The 22,168-nt window shown below is 39.9% G+C and overlaps 2 protein-coding genes across 4 annotated transcripts; both read right to left on the bottom strand.

The window, feature by feature from the left end:
- Positions 1–225: 225 nt before the first annotated feature.
- Positions 226–12,231, bottom strand: acaa1 (acetyl-CoA acyltransferase 1). Of its 3 annotated transcripts, none has more exons than XM_055010104.1 (11): positions 11,989–12,231; positions 10,519–10,612; positions 10,136–10,273; positions 10,022–10,064; positions 5,288–5,386; positions 5,045–5,125; positions 4,351–4,541; positions 4,102–4,281; positions 2,238–2,293; positions 1,122–1,373; positions 226–1,036 (listed from the first exon to the last, which is right to left on the bottom strand). In XM_055010104.1, exons 1-11 carry the CDS (start codon positions 12,172–12,174, stop codon positions 923–925), a joined length of 1,434 nt encoding a protein of 477 aa, XP_054866079.1. In that variant the 5' UTR covers positions 12,175–12,231; the 3' UTR covers positions 226–922. The 3 variants fall into 3 exon arrangements, with proteins under 3 accessions (XP_054866079.1, XP_023117770.1, XP_054866080.1); XM_023262002.3 differs by having other exon boundaries at positions 1,122–1,267; positions 11,989–12,229; XM_055010105.1 differs by lacking the exon at positions 11,989–12,231 and adding an exon at positions 11,639–11,964.
- A 1,375-nt stretch (positions 12,232–13,606) lies between these two features.
- Positions 13,607–21,424, bottom strand: btbd3a (BTB (POZ) domain containing 3a). Its single transcript, XM_023261997.3, has 5 exons — positions 21,179–21,424; positions 20,723–20,957; positions 18,791–18,881; positions 18,590–18,708; positions 13,607–15,837 (listed from the first exon to the last, which is right to left on the bottom strand). The coding sequence occupies exons 2-5, from the start codon at positions 20,872–20,874 to the stop codon at positions 14,805–14,807; spliced, it is 1,395 nt and encodes a 464-aa protein (XP_023117765.1). The 5' UTR covers positions 20,875–20,957; positions 21,179–21,424; the 3' UTR covers positions 13,607–14,804.
- Between the last annotated feature and the right edge of the window lie 744 nt (positions 21,425–22,168).

Here is a 22,168-nt window from a genome sequence, read left to right as displayed (position 1 = left end):
TGCACTCTGAGTGCTTTTGTTGTTTTTGTGTCTCATTTTTGTCATTTTGTGTCTTCTTTTTGTCACTTTTGATCTCATTTATTTTGTTTTTCGTCATATTTTGTCGTCTCGTTTTTTTCATTTTTACAGCCTCCACAATCTTTTTCACTCTACTCTATTTCTTTAAAAAAATCACCAATCTCTCCACTTACCAGCCAGAAACTGTGAAAAGCAGAAGAAAATGCATTTATTTCACTGATCAAGTCACTTTTATTGTCCTCTCATGTTAATTTGGAACATGTTTTAGATTGTTTTTTCAACAGTTCTGCACAGATTCATGCCATTATAGACAGTTTTTGAGTCATATTGGACAAGCTTGCAATTTGAATACATTTTTCAACAATTCTGGAAAACCTTGTGTCATTTTAAACCATTTTTGAGTCATTTTATCCGAGTTACAGTTTTGAAGATTTGCCCAAAATTGCTCAAAATTGACTTAAGATGTCAAGAAGTAGTCCAAAATGACGTGAAACTAATCCAAAATGACAAAACATTCTCCAGAATTACTCCAAAATGGTCTAAGCTTCAGGAGAAACCAACGGAAGGTTCTGGAAGACGTTTCTAGGAACTGGTTTCTCCTGAAGCTCCTCCGATCTCCTCATCCTGTTGATGTTGACCTATCTCCATACTGACTGATAAACGATGTTCTGTAGTTCAGAGCGTTAGAGGGCAGCAGACTCTTTAATACATTAGGCTACAATTAAGTCACAGGGACAGAAAGCACTTGTGGATTTAAGCCTCAGACTCCATTCTCAGTATTTCTGCTGAAGCTGTGCAGCTCACAGAAACATTTCAGGTCTTAATTATTGATGCCGGGTCGTCCCTGCTGTCAGGTCCTGGTCCTCAGAGGTGTGCTAGCTGATTCTAAGCAGGCAGATCATGTTTAATCACAGTATCCAGGTCTTGGTTTGCCGTCCACTGCTACGGTCCAGGGTACTCGAAGACGGCAGCGGCTCCCATCCCCGTCCCGATGCACATGGACACGACTCCGAATGCCCTGCAGACAGCAAGCAGAGCAGCTGAGGACATGTTTTAAACAGGCGTGTTGGTTGGAGATGCACGTGTTAGAAGTTCAGACCGACCTCCTGCCTCGGCGTCGGAGCTCGTTGAGCAGCGTCACCACCTGTCGAGCGCCGGTGCAGCCCAGCGGGTGGCCTAGAGCGATGGCGCCGCCGTTCGGGTTCACCTTCTCCATGGGGATCCCCAGTTTCTCCACGCAGTAGACCGCCTGAGCAGCAGGAAGGGCCGGTTATCACCATGGCCAGGTGGAGGTGAGAACATGGAACCAGGATCTCTACTGCTGCTGACTGACGAGTTGCTCCAGGACAACTCACCTGGATCCTCATGAAATAAATTTGGAGAAAACTTCCACCTAAACCCTGGAATCTTCCAGAATCCCTCAGCTCTGCTCCAAAAACTCCAAAATATAGAAATATATTTCCTATAAAAGGCAACGTCATGGAACCAGACTGGAATTTAAAGGGTTTAAATCCTGTTTTTTTTTTTTTTTTTATCAGGACTTACTTAAAGTATTACTTTTGGGGATTTCTACAGTCTGGGAAATGTCAATTATTAGCAACAAAACGGTTTTAGAAAACTGATTTAAAATTCAAAACGTACCCCGAGTACCTTAAAGACACATCAAATAAACTGTGATAAGAATATTTGCATATTAATACTGTTTTTCATCTTATTAAGTCTTGATCATAAAAAAACTAATATCACTCCTCCTAAGCTAACCACAACGCTGAAGTTAGAGAGACGCTAACTACACAGCTAAAGTTAGAGAGAGAGGCTAACTACACAGCTAAAGTTAGAGACGCTACAATCACAAAAAGAACTAAGAAATAAAAAAACAAATATTGTTTTTTTCAGAATTTAAACCCTTTTAATTCCAGTTTGGTTCCATGATGTTGTCTTTTATAGGAAACATATTTCTATATTATTATAATAAATGCTAAGGAGATTACTACTCTAGAAGTTTTTGGAGCAGAGCTGTGGGATTCTGGAAGATTCCAGGGTTTAGGTGGAAGTTTTCTCCAGATTTATTTCCAGAAAATCCAGGATGTGAGCTGGTAAAATGTCTGAAATCTGGGTGAGCTGGCTGGAACGACTCACAACTAATTTAACAATCAGGGAAAGAGTTCTCAAACTGAAAGACATCTGATTAAAATGGTCTTTTCAGGTTCTGAAGTCACCTGACTTGCGAAGGCCTCATTGATTTCAAACACATCGATATCAGCCACAGTCAGTCCTAAGGAGAGAATCAGATTCATGAAGAAAACACTTCAAGGAAAGTAGAAAGTTGAACTTTAGCACATTTACCCAGCTACTGTGATTACATACAGTTTTGTTGATAGTAAAACATAAAACTACACAACAACAAAACTACCTTAGCAGTAAAGTACCATTAAAGTATCTTACATTAAAAGTACTCATTTTACAAAAACAAAAAGTCGCAGTGACGGATCATATTTATTATATTATTTATTAACATTGTTTTCAGTTTCTGGGCTTGTCTCGTATGTTTGCTGTTTAATAAAAGGATGATAAATTCAAGAAGTTAGAACTTAGAACTAAATCTTAAAGCTGTCACATTTATGCAGTAAAATAGTGTAAATATAAAGTAGCGTCATGGAAACATTTACATAAAGTACCTGAAAAATCTACAGTACTTCAGTTAATGTACTTTGGTAGTCATTTCAGCAGCTAACTTACTGAAAAACTGCCCTAATTTTTGCTTTGTAGTTAGCTTCTTGCTATGACTTTAGCTGTGTGGTTAGCTGTATTTTGTGACTTTAGCTGTGCTGCTAGCCTTTTTCAATAGCTTTAGCTGTGTGTTTAGTTTCTTTCTATGACTTCAGCTGTAGCTTCTGTCTAACTTTAGCTGTGTAGTTAGCTTCTCTCTCTAACTTTAGCTGTGTAGTTAGCTTCTCTCTCTAACTTTAGCTGTGTAGTTAGCTTCTCTCTAACTTTAGCTGCGTACTTAGCTTCTCTCTCTAACATTAGCTGTGTAGTTAGCGTCTTTCGAATTTTAGCTGTGTAGTTAGCGTCTCTCTAACTTTAGCTGTGTAGTTAGCTTCTCTAACTTTAGCTGTGTATTTAGCTTCTCTAACTTTAGCTGTGTAGTTAGCTTCTCTCTAACTTTAGCTGCGTACTTCGCTTCTCTCTCTAACTTTAGCTGTGTAGTTAGCGTCTTTCGAATTTTAGCTGTGTAGTTAGCGTCTCTCTAACTTTAGCTGTGTAGTTAGCTTCTCTAACTTTAGCTGTGTATTTAGCTTCTCTAACTTTAGCTGTATAGTTAGCTTCTCTCTAACTTTAGCTGCGTACTTCGCTTCTCTCTCTAACTTTAGCTGTGTAGTTAGCGTCTTTCGAATTTTAGCTGTGTAGTTAGCGTCTCTCTAACTTCAGCTGTGGAGTTACCGTCTCTCTAACTTTAGCTGTGTAGTTAGCGTCTCGCTAACTTTAGCTGTGTAGTTAGCTTCTCTCTAACTTTAGCTGTGGAGTTACCGTCTCTCTAACTTTAGCTGTGTAGTTAGCGTCTCGCTAACTTTAACTGTGTAGTTAGCTTCTCTCTCTAACTTTAGCTGTGTAGTTAGCTTCTCTCTAACTTTAGCTGCGTACTTAGCTTCTCTCTCTAACTTTAGCTGTGTAGTTAGCGTCTTTCGAATTTTAGCTGTGTAGTTAGCTTCTCTCTAACTTTAGCTGTGGAGTTACCGTCTCTCTAACTTTAGCTGTGTAGTTAGCGCTTCTCTAACTTTAGCTGTGTAGTTAGCTTCTCTCTCTAACTTTAGCTGTGTAGCTAGCTTCTCTCTCAGAGAAGCTAAGTGGTTAGCTTCTCTCTCTAACTTTAGCTGTGTAGTTAGCTTTCCTCTCTAACTTTAGCTGTGTAGTTGGCTTCTCTCTAATGTTAGCTTTGTAAATAGCTGTCTATTTATTATTTTTAGCTTATTTCTGGATTCATTTGATAAATATGAATCATCATAAAATAGAAATACTACAAATACTCCAGTAGACTTCCAGTACTTGAGTAAAAGTACTCAGTTACTGCCCCCCTCCTACCAGCCTTCTCCAGAGCTGCAGGGATGGCGATGGCCGGTCCAATACCCATCACGTCAGGAGGGACCCCCACCACGGCGCTGGCCCTCAGGACCCCCAGGACCGGCAGCCCCAGAGCCTCCACCACAGACCTGCGCCCCACCAGCAGGGCGGCCGCCCCGTCACTCACCTGGCTGGAGTTACCTGAGACACAGGGGTGAGAGAGTTAGCGGTGGTTGGGACCCCCGGTGGTCTGCCGTGTCCGGCGCTGACCTGCCGTGGTGCTGCCGTCCGGCGTGAAGGCTGGCCTCAGCTTGGCGAGTCCCTCCAGCGTCGTTCCCGGCCGGACGCCTTCGTCTCTGCCGACCGTCACCTGGAGCTGTTTGCCATCGGCGTCCACGAACCTGGTGGTGACGGGGACGATCTCCTGGTCGAACCGGCCCAGACTCTGAGCCCGGGCCGCCCTGGAGCAGGAGACAGGAGGGTTACATCCTCCAGAAAGGTCCGATTATCTTCTAGTCTGTAGTTTGAGTCAGGTTCAAATGATTAAACCCTGTTTCGACCACCAGAAGGATCCGTCAGTGGTTTATTTATATATCGGGCAATACTTGGACTATCTTCACTCTTCACTAGTTTCTTTCTGTTCCACGTATCCGTACTGAATCTGGTAAACAGGCTTTTGTTTACTTTTGATCAGAATATGTTGCAAAAAGACTGGAAACTAACCAAGTTCATCTGACTGAGCCCGTTTAAATCCAAACTGTGATGTTTGGAGGACACAACGTGAACTTGTTCTCCATAACTTGCTTGTAAATGTCATCTTTTTTTAATAGTTTTTATTGCTGGTGTAGTTTAGTGTGTGTTTTGTGTTTGCTGCTGTCTATCTGGACCAGGACTCCCATGGAAAAGAGGTTGTTAACCTATTGGTTGAATAAAGGTTCATAAATGAATAAACTGCAGGGATTACTTCTGCTGTGAGCTGAGAGCGAAGGCATCCTGCTTCTCTCTGGAGACTCCGAACCTCTCAGCGACGTTCTCCGACGTGATTCTACATAAAAACAGACGTTTCAGCGTTTAGTTTGTCTCAGAATAACAAACTGAAAGACATCTGAAGACGTCATGTTGGACTTTGCTTCTATTAATGATAATGTGTCATTATCCTCCAGGTGTTTCTGATTTAAAGGTGGATCTGACTGAGGTTCTAACTCACCCCATGGGGATGAGGCAGTCTCTGGCCTTCTCCACGTCCGACAGTCTGGAGGTCAGATCTCCTGGATTCCCGATCGACTGCAGCGACATGCTCTCCACCCTGCAGCACACAGAATGACCATCTCAACACGCTTCAGGTCCTCAACATGCTTCAGGAACATCAACACGCTTTAGGAACATCAACATGCTTCAGAAACATCAACACGCTTCAGTAGGGCTGGGCGATATGGCCTAAAAAAAAAAAAAATCCCGATTCACGATTTATCCGATTTTTAAAAAAATTTTTTTTTTACCCTATACCTAATCTCCTCACGCTGTAGTCCAGTCTACTCTATGCAAATGAGCTGCAGCCCTCTCCAGGTAAACACCTGATCGCAGCTGGAAATGCGCTGCATGTGGTATGCTGGTCCGGTTGCGGTGCGTTTCCGCTGTGATCTGGTGTGTTTACCTGGAGAGGGCTGCAGCTCATTTGCATAAAGTACACTGACTTCTACTTTATGCAAATTGGATGTGGCGTGCGGAGATTCGACGCATCGTGAAACTGTCCTCAAACTTCTAAACTAGGCGTCAGTGACCTAAAACGAGGACAGATTCAGCTGCTGCACAGATTATTTCTCGCTTCAAATGCTTTCAGAAATACTTTTCGCTGACGTGTTTTTGAAATAAAAGGGAAAATTTGCGGCCGAGCCGCTGTGTTTATCTGACTTGTCTGCCGGACTGTCCAGCTGAAAGCTCGGTCACGTGACCACGTAGCGGCCTGCTGTTGGTCAGCGCTGTCATGTGACCATGTTGTGGTTCGCTAGTGACCACCCGCCGTCCGTGTGATTTTCAGATGTGGTGCGTTGCCGTGCGGGAAAATCTAGTGGACACGTGCCTTTAGATCTGCACCGCTCGCCGCCATGTTGTTTGTGTATCAAGCGCGGGGGGGAGGGGGGCGCACTCTGAACTACGGGAGCCCAGCGGGAAGGCGTTGGTGGCGGATGTTGATGGAAAATCGATTTTCATTAAAACAAATCGACATTAAGTACAAAATCGAAATAATCGATAAAATCAATTTATCGTCCAGCCCTATGCTTCAGGAACATCAACACGCTTCAAGAACATCGACACACTTCAAGAACATCAACATGCTTCAAGGAACATCGACACTTCAGGCACTTTGTCTAAATTCACTTAAAAATTGTCCGAAATTGCTCAAAATTTAGCTAAAATGTCAAATGATTGTCAAAAAAATACACAAATGTGTCTGAAATTATGTAAAATTCACCTAAAATTACAAAAAAATCATCCACAATGACCGATAGATTGTCCAAAGTGACTCAAAATTAGTTTTAATTATTGACGATTTATAAGAAACAAGACAAAAAACTGAGAAAACACAAAAACACCACAAAGAGACAGAAAAGAACAAAAAGATACAAAAGAAAAACGAGACAAAAAATGACAAAAACGACATAAAATGAGCAGAAACAGACAGGAAATAAAAGAACAGAGACCAAACCCAGAGCAGCGATTTTAACTCCTGGTTCATTTTGACTCACTGAGGTTCATCTAAAGTCCTGCAGCTCTGAGGAACCAGAATAAAGAAGAGACAGAACCACGGCGATGTTCAGAAATGATCTTTTTGTAATTTAAGGCAAATTTCTTGTCATTTAAGCCATTTTTGAAAATATTTTTTGACAACATTTTGACGTTCTAAGTACATTTTGAGTAATTTTGGGCAATTTTTAAGTGAATTTAGACAAAGTTCAATCATTTTACATCAGATTTTCTCATTTCAACCTGAAAAAACACTGAGATGCTTTCTGGAAATCAGAATCAGAATTCTGATTTCCAGAAAACATCTCCGAGTGGTTTTTTTTTGGTCATTTTAGTTCTTTCATCCATCTTTGGAACCATTTTGTGGTATTTTTGTGTTGTTTTGTGTCTGGTTTTTACATTTAAAACTAAACTTTTAAACAAATAAGGAAGCAGAACAGGACAAATTTCATTTTAAACTAATCTTCAGTTGTTTTAGAGAATGTTAGTCATTTTGGATGAATTTTAGGTCATTTTTTTAATCTCATTTTCTCGTTTTCTGTCCATTTTTTGTCACTTTGTGCCGCGTTATGTCATTTTGTGTCTCACCTTTATCATTTTGTTTATTTTTGTATTTCAATTTTGTCATTTAGTGTCCTATTTTTATGATGTTTTTCTCTCATTTTTGACATTTTACATCTCATTTTCTGTCCATTTTTTGCCACTTTCTGTCTCATTTTTAGTTGTTTTCTGTTTCACTTTAGTGATTTAGTGTCTTTGAGTCATTTTAGGCAAACTTCACATCATTTAAGACTTCTTTTAAAATAATTTTTTGACACATTTAACGTTTTAAGCAAATTTTCAGTAATTTTTGAGTCAATTTAGACAAAGTTCAGTCATTTTAGATCAGATTTTCTCATTTTAATTCAATTCAATTCAATTCAATTTTATTTATATAGCGCCAATTACAGTCAAATTGTCTCGAGACGCTTTACAGAACCCATATGCCTGACCCCCAGAGCAAGCCAAAAGGCGACAGTGGCAAGGAAAACACCCTTTTAACAGGGAAAAAAACCTCGAGCAGAACCCGGCTCTAATGTGGGGGGACCCATCTGCCTGCTGGCCGGGTGGGTTGAGAGGGACAGAAGAAGTAGAGAGGTAGAGATAGAGGGGTAGAGATAGCGATAGAGGGATACAGATAGAGGGGTAGAGACAGAGAGGTGGGGGGGTGGGACACAAGGACCATAAAACACAGCCACACATCTGAAGCATCCAGCTCTGGGACCAGGGACACTCGGAGAAAGGACACAGAAAGAAACAGAGTGAATGTAATGCAATAATGGTATATATAGTAAATACATAGGTAGTTAGAGAAGGGCTCAGTGCATCCAGAGAGGTTCCCCAGCAGCCTAGGCCTATAGCAGCATAACTAGGGGCAAACTAAAGGGACGTCAAGAGGGGAAGTCAGTTGTGCAAATGAAAACACCAGCTCACCCCGTCAGGGTCACCCAGTCAGCCCTAACTATAAGCTTTGTCGAAAAGGAAGGTTTTAAGCCTGGTCTTAAAAATAGAGAGGGTGTCTGCCTCCAGAACCCAAACTGGGAGCTGGTTCCACAGGAGAGGTGCCTGATAACTGAAGGCTCTGCCTCCCATTCTACTTTTAGAGATTCTAGGAACAACAAGTAAGCCTGCAGTCTGAGAGCGAAGAGTTCTGCTAGGGTAATATGGTACTATCAGGTCTTTAAGATATGATGGAGATTGGTTGTTAAGAGCTTTATATGTCAGAAGAAGGATTTTGAATTCTATTCTAGATTTAACAGGAAGCCAATGAAGAGAAACCAATATAGGAGAAATATGATCTCTCTTGCTAACTCCCATCAGTACTCTTGCTGCAGCATTTTGGATCAGCTGTAGATGTTTCAGAGAGCTATTGGGACAACCTGATAATAAGGAATTACAGTAGTCAAGTCTAGAAGTAACAAATGCATGGACTAGTTTTTCTGCATCACTCTGAGACAGGATGTTCCTGATTTTCACAATATTTCTCAGGTGGAAAAAGGAAGTCCTACAGATTTGTTTTATGTGTGAGTTAAAGGACATGTCCTGGTCAAAGATAACACCGAGGTTCCTCACAGTAGTACTGGAGGCCAATGTAATGCCATCCAGAGTAACTATATGCTTTGAAAGCAATTCTCTAAGATGTTTGGGGCCAAATACAATGACTTCAGTCTGGTCTGAATTTAGTAGTAAGAAATTTTAACCTGACTTCCAGTTGATTTATGTAAATTCTGAGACTGAGTCCTACTGACAGAAGACATCTCTGAGTTCATTTTTTGTCATTTTAGTTCTTCCATCCATCTTTGGAACCATTTTGTGGGATTTTTGTGTTTTGTGTATGTTTTTTACATTTAAAACTAAACTTTTCAAAAAATAAGGAACCAAAATAAGACAGATTTCATTTTAAACTAATTTTGAGTTCTTTCAGAGAATGTTAGTCATTTTGGAAGATGTTGTGTTGTCATTTTAGACCATTTTTGTATTGTATTTTGTGTTGCTTTATGTAAGTTTTGAGTGATTTTAGGCAAATTTTTTAAGTCGGTTTGAACAAATTTTTGTCATTGTAGATCAGATTTAGTTATTTTAACCTCATTTGGAATTCATTTTTTTGTCCTGTTTTTCTTGTTTTGTGTCTTTTTTCATCATTTTAGTTCCTTCATCCATCTATGAAACCATTTTGTGGTATTTTTGTGTTGTTTTGTGCCTGTTTTTTTCCATTTAAAACTAAACTTTTAAACAAATAAGGAACCAAAACAAGACTGATTTCATTTTAAACTAATCTTCTGTTGTTTCAGAGAATGTTAGTCATTTAAGATTTTTTTTTTTTAATCTTTGGACAAAATGTTGACATTTAAGTGAGTTTTTTAGTCATTTTAGACATTTTTAAGTCACTTTAGACCAATTTTTGTCATTTTCCATCAGATTCAGTTATATTTGGAGTTGATTTCTGTAAATTCTGAGCCTCGTTTATCGGAGTCCTGCTGCCAGAAGACATCGCCATCGTTCTCTCTTCTTCTTCATGATGTTCTGGTTCCTCAGAGCTGCAGGACTTTAGATGAACTTCAGTGAGTTAAAACAAGGAGCAGAACTAATCAGCTGCAGTCTGGAGTTCTGAGGGTTGAAATGAGCCAGACTTGTGTCCGTCTGAGGAGGAACCGACCCACAGGCGAGGCCCAGGTCCACGGTTCTGCTCTGGATGGATCCTGGAACAAACAGCAGCAGCAGTCAGTTTGGGTTCGGATGCGGCGGCCGGTCCGCTGCTCGATGACGTTACCTGCCAGGTTGAGGAGCGCCTGCAGGCCGGAGGAACACTGCCGGTTCACCGTGTAGACCGGGACTGACTCCGGGAAGCCGCTGAGGAAGTGAGCCACTCTGGCCATGAGAGCGCCGGCGCCGGGCTGCAGCACGTTACCTGGACAGAGGTCAGAGGTCACAGGAAGCTCACCTGGAGAACACCACCGTTTTTGCTCTGAACGGTCCAGATGTCTCCACAGACAACCAACTCTGCATGAATCAGTGTCAGTTTCACAGCGTTAACGTGTTTGGGTCAAAGATTTCTCACAGGAAGGATTTTAGATTTATCTGTTTATCGCTACATAGAAAAAGAGGAAGTAAACAGAAAAGATGGCATCGGGTGAGATGAAGCTGTGACCACACCTACGCAGACGTCACCAAGCCTATCAGGCGACAGTCCCACATCCGTCAGAACCGCCGTCATCACAGCGCTCAGCAGCTCGTCGGGCGTCGTGTCCTGAAAACATCAAACCCCGCCAAAGTAAAAGTCCTGCATTCATCCACAGTACAAGTTACAGGTACTTTTACTCGAATATTTCTCCACGTCCTGCTGCTTTATCTGTTAGGAATAGTTCTTCATATGTGTGAAAGTTTTCAGCATATTTTTCAACATTTTTATGAATATTTTGGCACTTTTTAGGCCACATTTTTCTGACATTTTATTAACATTTTCTTATGAATATAAATCAATATACTTTGGTTGATATTTTTCTTATTAATTTCTCACATTTTTCTAATATTTGTTTGATTTTTTGCATTTCTGGGCATTTAATTTTTTTAAAGACATTTGGTTCACATTTTTGGACTTTTTTTGAAATTGTTTTTGCACATTTTTTGAATACGTCTCTCAAATTTTATTAATATTTTGAGGCCATTACTGGATTTCTTTTTCAACATTTCTTTTTACACATTTTAGAGACACTTTTTTGGATATTTTCCAAAAGTTTGTAAGGATATTTTACCAATATGTTTAGGACATTTTTCACACACATTTTGAAAATATTTTGGGACCATTTTAATAATGTTTTGGGGAATGTGATTTTTAAAAATTACTTTTGGATGTATGTTGACATTAACTTGTTTTTACTCACGTTTTCTAACATTTTTTGGGACATGATTTTATTATGTGTTGGATATTATTCCTTATATTCAAAGAAGAGTGAAAAATATTCCTAAACTGTCAAAAAAATATTAATTAAATGTTAAAACAAAAAAGTCCCATAATAATACTAAAATACCCTACAAATATAACATAATGTTCTTAAATCTTCAATAAAATATCAGAAAATATCAATTAATTGCCCCGAACATATCAGAAAATATTAAGTGTCTCTAAAGTTTGAAAAACATTTTAAAACGTCATACCATGTTCCAGCAATACCACAAAATATTAATATTCTGTTGGTCTGTTAGTAAACTCGGTAAACGTCGTGTTGTTTGTTGTTTTGTGAACTTTGGCCCAATCAGCAGGTTTCGGACTCACTCGGTAAAGTTCGTCATGTTTGCTGTATTCGGAACTTCGGCCCAATCGGCAGTTGTCGGTTAAACTCGGTAAACTTCGTGCTGTCTGTTGCTTTCTGAACTTTGGCCCAGTCGGCAGGTTTCGGTTAAATTCGGTAAAGTTCGTCCTGTTTGTTGTTTTCTGAACTTTGGCCCAGTCGGCAGGTTTCGGTTAAATTCGGTAAAGTTCGTGCTGTTTGTTGTTTTCTGAACTTCGGCCCAATCGGCAGGTTCCGGTTAAACTCGGTAAAGTTCGTGTTGTTTGTTGTTTTCTGAACTTTGGTCCAATCGGCAGTTTTCGGTTAAACTCGGTACAGTTCGTGAGTTCGATACCTTCAGAGCGCCTCTCTTCGCTCGTCCTATCGCGGTCCTCCGTCCGTGAACCACCACCACGTCGTCCGGAGAGTCGCGGCCGCTCGCCGCTGCTGCCGAGCCGCATTCCGCCCTCTGTAAGTCTCGGTTGAGCTCAGCGGAGCCGCCGGGACACAAGTGTCCAGAAATGAGCTTTAATCGGTGCATGGCGGCGGTAGGCTGTCGGAAGTGTTGCAGTGAAGTTTGTACTCTGGACAGAGGAGGGACTTCCGAGGTTTTAACGGGAGGAGCGGAGGGACAAAAAGAGCGTTGTTCATGTATTGATTAAGCAAATATTAGCATCAAAGTACACCAAAGAAACGTTCTTATTTAAAAAAAAAAAATTTGGACTCATCCTCCCACAGTCCAAAATTATGCTGAGGTTAATTGATCATTCTAAATTGCCCGTAGGTGTGAATGTGAGAGTGCTTGTTTGTCTCTGTATGTAGCCCTGTGACAGACTGGTGACCTGTCTAGGGTGTCCCCTGCCTTCACCTGAGTCAGCTGGGATAGACTCCAGCCCCCCCATGACCCTAGTGAGGATTAAGCGGTGTATAGATAATGGATGGATGGATGGATGGATGGAATTTGGACTCACAATACATAACACATTGTAATTTTTTAAAATCAATATATATAAATTATAAAATACTACAAAGACAATAAATTAAAAAAAATCAATATGAATATAAATAATAAAATAACAAAAGTTAAAAATAAATTATAAATCTAAATAAATCTTAATCATACAACTGTTAAAAATAACAAATTCAAAAAATGTATCAATAAAAATAAATATAAATTATAAGTTAAAAAACTTCTAAAAGTATAAAATAGGTAAAAATAATTATAAAATTTTAAAATTGTAAATTATAAAAATAAAATATAAACATTTTATCAATATAAATAAATAGAAATTATAAAATAAAACTTAAAATAAATTCTGAAATTTTATCAATTTAAATAGTCAAATTATAAAACTGTAAAAATTCTAATAAAATTTTATCAATAGAAACGAATTATTAAAGTATAAAAGTTACAGATAAAATATAAAATTTTCTAAAAGTAGAAAAGGTTTTAAAAATTATAAAATTTTACCAATATAAAATAAATTATAAAAGTTAAAATTATCAAATTATAAAGTATTATAAATATAAATAAATCTAAATGATAAAATTAAACTTAAACTGTAAAATTTTATGAATATAAATATAATTGTAAAATTAGTTTTAAAAATCAATTAGAACATTTTATCAATATAAATTATAAAAGTTAATAATAATAAATTATACTTTTCATCAACTTAAATAAATACAAATTATAGAAGTTGACAAATGTTAAATTTGACTTTTTTTCTTACAATTTAGATTTTTCTTTTTTTTTAAAGTGAAAAATTATTCCCAAATTCAGAAGTTTTGCTTAATTTATTTTTTTTTTTAACTTTTTAACCTTAAAATCTCCTTTTTTTACATTCAAGAATAATAACTGTTTTGTGAGGAAATGTTTGGTTGTTTTGCTGTTTTAAAAACAGAAATAATCAGTCTAAATAAAATTATTTTTTAGTGTCAGGCTGTAAAACATACAGAAGCAGCGTCTGGACTCTGATTGAACCTTTTATTTCCACCGACTCGCTGCACATTCTGGAAACAAAAATAGACGTTTTCTGGGTATAGAATCGGATACAAAACACTTCGTCCTCCGTTTCAAAAAGATCCGACATACAAGTGCGTCACGGAAACGTATTTACAAAAACAACGGAGCAGAAAAGGTGAAACACAAGACAAAGGTACATTTAAACGGTACAAAGTCAGGAGATATAAACAGGAAATACAAAAACTCATAAACCATCAACAGGCTTCATAATAAAAGCTTCATTTGTTCTTAAAGTCCTTCAGGAGGAGCAGGAATGTTTTCAGAGCTGCACAGGAAACACCTTCTCCTACAAAATAAAAGCATTTTCTTTAAGGCCACAAACTGAGATGCTGGTTTATCTGAAACCAAACAGGAGCACCGAGTGATGAAACCATTTAGCAGGTTTATGGCGCTTTATTTTGAAGGGACGCTAGAAATCCAGACATCCTGAATTTAAAAATGTGTTTCCTGTTTGTGTGAGTTTAAATACGTTAAACAATTAAATACATCAGTCTAAATAAATGCACTTTAATTAGAATTTTTAATGATTAATAATAAATTTGACGTTTTCTCGTGTTTTACTTTTTACTCCAACATTGAACTTTTTAACTTAAAATTTAGAATTTTACACCAAATATTTTTAACTTTAAACCCATACATCAGACTTTTTAATGTTCACGTCATCAAACTAAATTTGAAACTAATGAATTAAAACATCAAAATTAACTTTTTAACTCAACTTTGATTTTTCCTCAAACATTTTTAAATTTAAATTCATAATTCTGTGTTTCTGTGATGATTTAAGCTCAAGTTAAAACTAACACCTGATTTTTTTTCTGACAGATTTCACTTTCATCTGACATTTTTGACTTTTAACTTGGAGCGGAGCAGGGAGCCTGCCGCCACTGCAGGAAAAAATCCTAGCGGAAACACTGAATCTGGTGATTTTGTGGATTAATCTGCAGCAGAAAATAGTCCCAACAAATACACCGTTTCCTCCCGTTTGTTCAGAAATTAAATTAACGGATTTTAAAATCGAGATGAGCGTCCGACAGGTTGGACCCACCTACTTTCTGACCAGATTCAGGTTCAGGTCCAGGTCGAGGTTGAGGTTCAGGTTCAGGTTCTGGGCAGTGAGTCCAGGAGCATCCTGAAGTCTCTGGACTTCAGGCGTAGAAGACAAGCTCGGGGATCTGTCCTCCCTGCACTCCGGTGCCGTTGGTGCTGTCCGAGGAGCACTGGAACTGGAAGGTGACCTTCCCACACTGCACCTCCGTCATGCCCTCCTGGCCGAAGTAGCTGAGCTCGTTGCCGTCCAGAACCACACTGGCGGTGTAGAAGGTGTCGGGCTCGATCTGCACCGGGTACTCGAACCAGACGGGGAAGGTGCTGCTGGAGCCGTCGGAGAAGTACTTGATGATGCGCTGGGCCATGGGCATGCCCTGCCGCTTCAGCTCGATCTTGGCACTGTACTCTGCCGACCCGCAGCTGGAGCCATACAGGCCAAAGCCGGCGATGAAGACGCGCTTGTCCACGGCGAACTGAATGCTGTCGCAGCGGCCGCGGTAGCGCCACTGGTTGCTCCGGTAGGCGCAGGACTGGAAGCGGTGGCAGCGCTGCGGCGACAGGCCTTTCCTTGGCTTGCTGCAGAACAGCAGCTCGGGTTTGTTGGCGGCGGTGTACCACAGGAAGATGTCGTTAGTCTCGTTGAGCGTGAGCACGCCGGACTGCGCCGCCCCGTTGGCGAAGTCCTCCAATGCCATGGTGGGGATGCGGATCAGGTAGATGGCCTTCCCCAGCGCCAGACGCTTGTTCTCGATGGTTGGCGGCAGCTCCCGCCGCTGGCACTCGACCTCAGCCCAGCTCAGCGCTGCCTCGAACACCACCATCTCTTTGGCATTGAGCGTCTCCCGCCGCAGGATGCTCTCCAGCGTCTGGACATCGATGTCGCAGAAGCCCTCGGAGCGCAGCGCCAGCTCGGCCTGGGCGTCAATCACCTCCCAGCAGCGCTGCGTCAGGTCGGGCTCCTCGAACAGGCAGCTCTGGGACAGCAGCACACAGGCATTCTTGGCGCTCAGACTCGTCTCCAGGAAGTTGACGCAGGCCCGAGCCAGGTGAGGAACGATGTACTTCTTGGCGGCGTACAGCGTTGCGAGCACCGTGTCAGCGCACAGGTCGATCTCGTCGCAGTAGATGTACCTGCAGGGGATCAACACACCAGTTTACACACCAGTTCACAGACCAGTTCACCAGTTTACAGACCAGTTCACCAGTTCACAGACCAGTTTAGGGCTGCAGTTATCGATGAATCGAGTCGTCTGTCTCCATCTCATGCACAGTACAGCATCAAAAGTGGAAGTAAACGCGCTATGCAACAGAAATAACCATCCTGATGGAACATGGACGGACATCTGTGCTGTATACAGGAGATCCTTGACTTACATTAGACTTCCGTTCCTACGGATCATAAGTCAATTGTCATTGTAAGTCGTAACTCCAGAGAAAATGTAAACAAAGCCGTTCTGTGCATCACGATATCAATCAGTTCTTCATGAAGTCATGAATACCAATGACTTTCATTCATGTATGAATCATCTTAGGAGAAGATAACAGAATATGTTGAACTGTTTTTACAACTTGATCTAATAATGCTGATGTTGGTCGGTGTTTCTTCCTGTTCCCAGTGTTTTATTCTATCTAATTTCTCTTCCATGGAGATGGCTTTCCTTTTCTTCCAAGCATCAGAAGAGTCTGACTTACGCTTGGAGTCATAATGAAGGACAAATGTTAGTGAATGTAGCACAATCCAAGGTGGCGTCCAACCGGAGAATGCAAACAAAGCCGTCTTATAGCGCGGCGTGACGACATATTCATCCCCTCATCAACTAGTTCCACATAACCAGTTCTGATGTAACGATGAAACGCCGTAAGTCGTAAACCGAGAACCGTCTGTATATGCAATATACTCGATTGATCGATAGCTGCAGCCCTAGACCAATTTATCAGTTTACAGACTAGTTTACAGACCAGTCTACAGACCAGTTTACAGACCAACTGAAATCGCCATGTCAACCATTTATCAGCCAGAAACTGCAGAACAGTTCATCTGCGAGGTGTTTTCTCATCAGGAAACCAAACCTGAGGTTAAAATCATCTCATTTTATCAGAATCACGTTTAATCTACACGAGTTATTTACCAAAAATAAACCGTTTGACCTTTTCCAAGTTTTCCATAATAAATAATGAAGGAATTGTTGATTTTTCTGATTTCTACAGTGAGTTAAAATGAGAGAAATTAACAACACTGCTCTGGGTTTGGTCTCCGTTCCTTTATTTCCTGTCTGGTTCTGCTCATTTTATGTCGCCTTTGTCATTTTTAGTTTCTTTTTTCTTGTTTCGTGTCTTTTTTAAGTCATTTTTTGTCTCATTTTTCTTTTATTTTTGTCATTTTAGTTCTTCCATCCACCTTTAGAATCATTTTGTGGTATTTTTGTATTATTTTGTGTCTGATTTTTACATTTAAAACTAAACTTTTAAACAATTAAGTAACCAAAACAAGACTAATTTCATTTTAAACAAATTTTCAGTTGTTTTAGAGAATGTATTTGTAATTTTGGATGATTTTCTTTTTGGCATTTCAGACAAATTTTGTAGTTTTTGACAAAATTTTGATGTTTTAAGTAAGTTTTGAGGAACTTTAGACATTTTTAAGTCACTTTAGATGGTTTTAAGTTGGTTTGGAGCTAATTTTTTGTCTCGTTTTTCTTGTTTTGTCTTTTTTTTCATGATTTATTTCTTCCATCCATCTCTGGAACCATTTCGTCTCTTTGTGGTGTTCATGTCTGGTTTTTCCATTTCATTTTAATCTAATTTTGAGTTGTTTCAGAGAATCTATTAGTAATTTTGGATGATTTTCTTTTGTCATTTAAGGTATTTTTATGCTTTTTTTGACATGGTTTTAAGTCAGTTTGGACAACTTTTTGTTATTTGAGACAAGATTTAGTTATTTTAACTTCTTCTGGAGTTGATTTCTGTAAATTCTGAGCCTCGTCTGAGTCCTACTGCCAGAAAACATGTCTTTTTTTTTAGTCATTTCAGTTCTTTCATCCATCTTTGGAACCATTTTGTGGGAGTTTTGTGTTGTTTTGTGTCAGATTTTTACATTTAAAACTAAACTTTTAAGGACACGAGGAACCAAAACAAGATTAATTTCATTTTAAACTCCTTTTCAGTTGTTTTGGAGGATCGATTTCTTTTTGTGATTTTAGACATTTTTTTTAAAACAGTACGTTGATGTTTCAAGTAAGTTTTGAGGAACTTTAGATGTTTCTAAGTTGGTTTGGACAAATTTTTGTCATTTTAGACACGATTTTGTTATTTTAGCTTCATTTGGAGTAGATTTCTTGTCTCGTTCTTCTTGTTTTGTGTCCGTTTTTTTGTCATTTTAGTTCTTCCATCCATCTTTGGAACCATTTAGTCTCTTTGTGGTGTTCATGTCTGGTTTTTCCATTTCATTTTAAACTAACTTTGAGTTGTTTTAGAGAATCTATTAGTCATTTTGGATGATTTTCTTTTGTCATTTAAGACATTTTTAACATAATTTTGATGTTTTAGGTAAGTTTTGAGTAATTTTAGACAACTTTTAAGACAGTTTAGACAAATTTTTGTCATTTTAGACAAGATTTAAGTCATTTTAGCCTCATTTCCAGTTGATTTCTGTAAATTCTGAGCTTCATCTAACTGAGTTCTACTGCCAGAAGACATCTCCACTGTTCTCTCTCCTTCTTCATGATGTTCTGGTTCCTCAGAGCTGCAGGACTTTAGTGAATTCAAACGAGACAGAAGTTAAAAACTCTGAACCTGATTGGGGTTCTGAGGGTTAAATTTTGTGTTAGTCGTGCTGCAGAACAAACATACTAAACTCTTTATGTTTTTTTTTTGTCTGGCCTACTTCAACATGGCCAGGAAGGACGGCGGCTCCACATCGGGGATCCGGATCTCGTCCTGGTCTTCGGCCAGTTCTCCGTAGAACATGGCGTGGAACACGGAGCTGCCGACGGCCAGAACGTACTGCAGATTTCAGGACAGAAACACTTTCAGGACTTCCACAGACGTAGATGGAGGTGTAACGAGTCCAGGGTTGTGGGTTTACCTTGTGTCCCGGGACTCGCTGCGTCCCCCCAGGAGGTCCCACCACGAAGTGAACGTCTGCCATCATCTCATTGTTGAACATGACTGAGTTCCTAGGAGACACAACGTCCAACAGGTTCTCAACATGAGTTCCAACATGGAGATGAATTCATGGTGTAGCAGCGGAAACGTTCTGAACAACAGCAGCTGGAACCTTCCTGGTTATCCTTGTGTTGTGTCGTTTTACATCATTGTGTGTCTTTATAGTTGTACGACATGTCTTTATAGTTCTTTTGCTTGATTTTGTGTTGGTGTTGAATTGTTGTGTGTTTCTGTTTGGCTGTTTAATGTCACTGTGTAGCTGTCTACATGATTTTGCACCTCTTTGTCTTAGTTTTGTGTCATTTTGTGTGTATTTGTAGTTGTTTTGTGTATCTTTGTAGTTGTTTTACATTGTTTTGTGTGTCTTTGTAGTTGTTTTGTGTCATTTTGTGTGTCTGCAGTTGTTACGCGTCATTTTGTGTGTCTGTGTAGTTGTTTTGTGTCATTTTGTGTGTCTGCAGTTGTTACGCGTCATTTTGTGTGTCTGTGTAGTTGTTTTGCATCATTTTGTTTGTATTTGCAGTTATTTTGTGTGTCTTTGTAGTTGCTTTGTTTTGTTTGTCTTTGCAGCTGCTTGGTGTCATTTTGTGTGTATTTGCAGTTGTTATGCGTCATTTTGTGTGTCTTTGCAGTTGTTTTGTGTCATTTTGTGTGTATTTGCAGTTGTTTTGTGCGACTTTGTAGTTGTTTTGTGTCATTTTGTGTGTATTTGCAGTTGTTTTGTGTGTCTTTGTAGTTGTTTTGTGTCATTTTGTGCATCTGCAGCTGTTTGGTGTCATTTGTGTGTATTTGCAGTTGTTTTGCGTCATTTTGTGTGTCTTTGCAGTTGTTTTGCGTCATTTTGTGTGTCTTTGCAGTTGTTTTGCATCATTTTGTGTGTATTTGCAGTTGTTTTGCGTGTCTTTGTAGTTGTTTTGTGTCATTTTGTGTCTTTGCAGTTGTTTTGCCTCATTTTGTGTGTATTTGCAGTTGTTTTGCGTATCTTTGTAGTTGTTTTGTGTCATTTTGTGTGTCTTTGCAGTTGTTTTGCATCATTTTGTGTGTATTTGCAGTTGTTTTGCGTGTCTTTGTAGTTGTTTTGTGTCATTTTGTGTCTTTGCAGTTGTTTTGCCTCATTTTGTGTGTATTTGCAGTTGTTTTGCGTATCTTTGTAGTTGTTTTGTGTCATTTTGTGTGTGTTTGCAGTTGTTTGTTGTCTTTGCAGTTGTTTTTTGTCATTTTGTGTGTATTTGCAGTTGTTTTGCATGTCTTTGTAGTTGTTTTGTGTCATTTTGTGTGTATTTGCAGTTTTGTGTGTCTTTGCATTTGTTTTGTGTCTTTGTAGTTGTTTTGTGTCATTTTGTGTCTTTGCCGTTGTTTTGTGTCATTTTGTGCATTTGCAGTTGTTTTGCGTGTCTTTGTAGTTGTTTTGTGTCATTTTGAATGTATTTGTAGTCATTCTGTGCCATTTTGTGTGTCTTTGTAGTCATTTTGTGTGTCTTTGCTGTTGTTTTGCGTCATTTTGTGATCTCTGTGGTTGCTTTCTGCCCTGTAGGTGCCTGTCTGCGGGTTCTGTGGGTTCAGTGTGTTCTTGTCTGTGGGTTCAGTGTGTTCCTGTCGGTGGGTTCTGTGGGTTCAGTGTGTTCTTGTCTGTGGGTTCAGTGTGTTCTTGTCTGCGGGTTCTGTGGGTTCAGTGTGTTCCTGTCTGCGGGTTCTGTGGGTTCAGTGTGTTCTTGTCTGCGGGTTCTGTGGGTTCAGTGTGTTCTTGTCTGTGGGTTCAGTGTGTTCTTGTCTGCGGGTTCTGTGGGTTCAGTGTGTTCCTGTCTGCGGGTTCTGTGGGTTCAGTGTGTTCTTGTCTGTGGGTTCCTCTCACCTCTCCCGGATGGTCGGGTACAGGCCCTGCCAGCTGCAGCAGCTCTTCGTGTTGTTGTTGTTGAGGTTCTGCTGGTTCTGCTGGAGCGCCGTGGAGCTGCTAGCTGAGGCGGAGGGAAGCTGCTTGTTGCTGGGGAACAGCTCCGCGGCCATCCTCCCCCTGTCAGACCGCAGACCGGCTCATGGCAGCACCGGGACCGGAACTGGGACCGGAGCGAGCCGCGGCTCCTGGAGGTCTGCAGGGAAAACACGGGAGCTGCCGTTAGCACTGCTAGCCACATCGGAGACTTTACTAAACACGACTGAAGCACCGGAGCCGTGAAACCAAACCACTGAAGCCTGAAATACAAAGTGAGTTTCCGGTAACTTCCGGTTAGCATTTCACCGCTAACGTTAGCATGTTTATTCTAGTCGGTTAGCTTACCAACCAATAGCTTCGCTGCTTTTTCTGACTTACTGTCGCCGGTGAGGCTTCGCCCTTCGGTAAATACAGGAGGTTCCGCTCAGTGTCGCGTTAACCGGAGAGTTTTATCATCACGTCCGAACCGAACAGAACCGTGCGGGTCCAGCTGTTCAGCAGCTTTATTTACCCGCACCCCTGCCAGCCAATCAGAGAGCAGGCGGGATGACGTCAACGGCGTCACTACTTCTTCTTCTTCTTCTTCTTCTTCTTCTTCTTCTTCTTCTTCTTCTTCTTCTTCTTCTTCTTCTTCTTCTTCTTCTTCTTCTTCTTCTTCTTCTTCTTCTTCTTCTTCTTCTTCTTCTTCTTCTTCTTCTTCTTCTTCTTCTTCTTCTTCTTCTTCTTCTTCTTCTTCTCCTTCTTCGTCGGCTTTAAAACGACGGTCGAAAAACCCGCTGAAAGGAGCACCAACGCCTCCTTCTGATCCGGCATGAGACCCACAGTGCACCCAGCGGCAGAACGGATTCCAGATGTTCACCGTTTAGATTAATTAGACATTTAATTATTATTAGTGTCATTGTTGTCATTTTGTGTGGTTTTATGTCATTAAAAAATTATGACACTGCGGTCACTTTTTATAGTAATTTTGCATGAATTTCTATCCTTTCGTTTGTCTTTTTTATTTATCCATCTTTTTTTTTTTTAAAAATCATTTTGTCAACTCTGTTATCACTAGGTGACAATTTTTCTTCATTTTGTGTCACGTCTGGTGTCTAAAGGGGCTTTTGTATCGATTATAGTTGTTTTGCACGATTTTCAAATTGTTTAAACATCACTTTTCATTGCGTCTCACTGTGGTTGTTTTCGTTTCTTTTCCTTTAACAGTTACTTTACAGTTTTTAATAACACAATATTCACTCTGTGGTCATTTCTAGTTGTTTCTTTGCTTTGTAGCTGTTTTGCAGTTTGTTTTTATTCTTTTGTTGGTGTTTTTGAAATCAGTTATGCACTTTTATTGACACTGTTGTAGCTGTTTTCAGTCTGAGC

Source organism: Amphiprion ocellaris, chromosome 4, assembly GCF_022539595.1.
Source record: "Amphiprion ocellaris isolate individual 3 ecotype Okinawa chromosome 4, ASM2253959v1, whole genome shotgun sequence".
Taxonomy (NCBI): domain Eukaryota; kingdom Metazoa; phylum Chordata; class Actinopteri; family Pomacentridae; genus Amphiprion; species Amphiprion ocellaris.
Note: the sequence above shows the minus strand (reverse complement) of the source record. Positions and strands in the feature narration are given on the sequence as shown.

Excerpts from the sequence above, each read along its gene's own strand:
- acaa1 (XM_055010104.1), bottom strand. The coding sequence starts at position 12,174 with ATGCACCGATTAAAGCTCATTTCTGGACACTTGTGTCCCGGCGGCTCC. Across the intron at positions 10,613-11,988 it reads CGAAGAGAGGCGCTCTGAAG|GACACGACGCCCGACGAGCT; the intron begins GTATCGAACTCA and ends TGATGTTTTCAG. Across the intron at positions 1,037-1,121 it reads CTCCGACGCCGAGGCAGGAG|GGCATTCGGAGTCGTGTCCA; the intron begins GTCGGTCTGAAC and ends TGCTGTCTGCAG.
- btbd3a (XM_023261997.3), bottom strand. The coding sequence starts at position 20,874 with ATGGCCGCGGAGCTGTTCCCCAGCAACAAGCAGCTTCCCTCCGCCTCA. Across the intron at positions 18,882-20,722 it reads TACCCGACCATCCGGGAGAG|GAACTCAGTCATGTTCAACA; the intron begins GTGAGAGGAACC and ends TGTGTCTCCTAG. Across the intron at positions 18,709-18,790 it reads AGCGAGTCCCGGGACACAAG|TACGTTCTGGCCGTCGGCAG; the intron begins GTAAACCCACAA and ends TGAAATCTGCAG.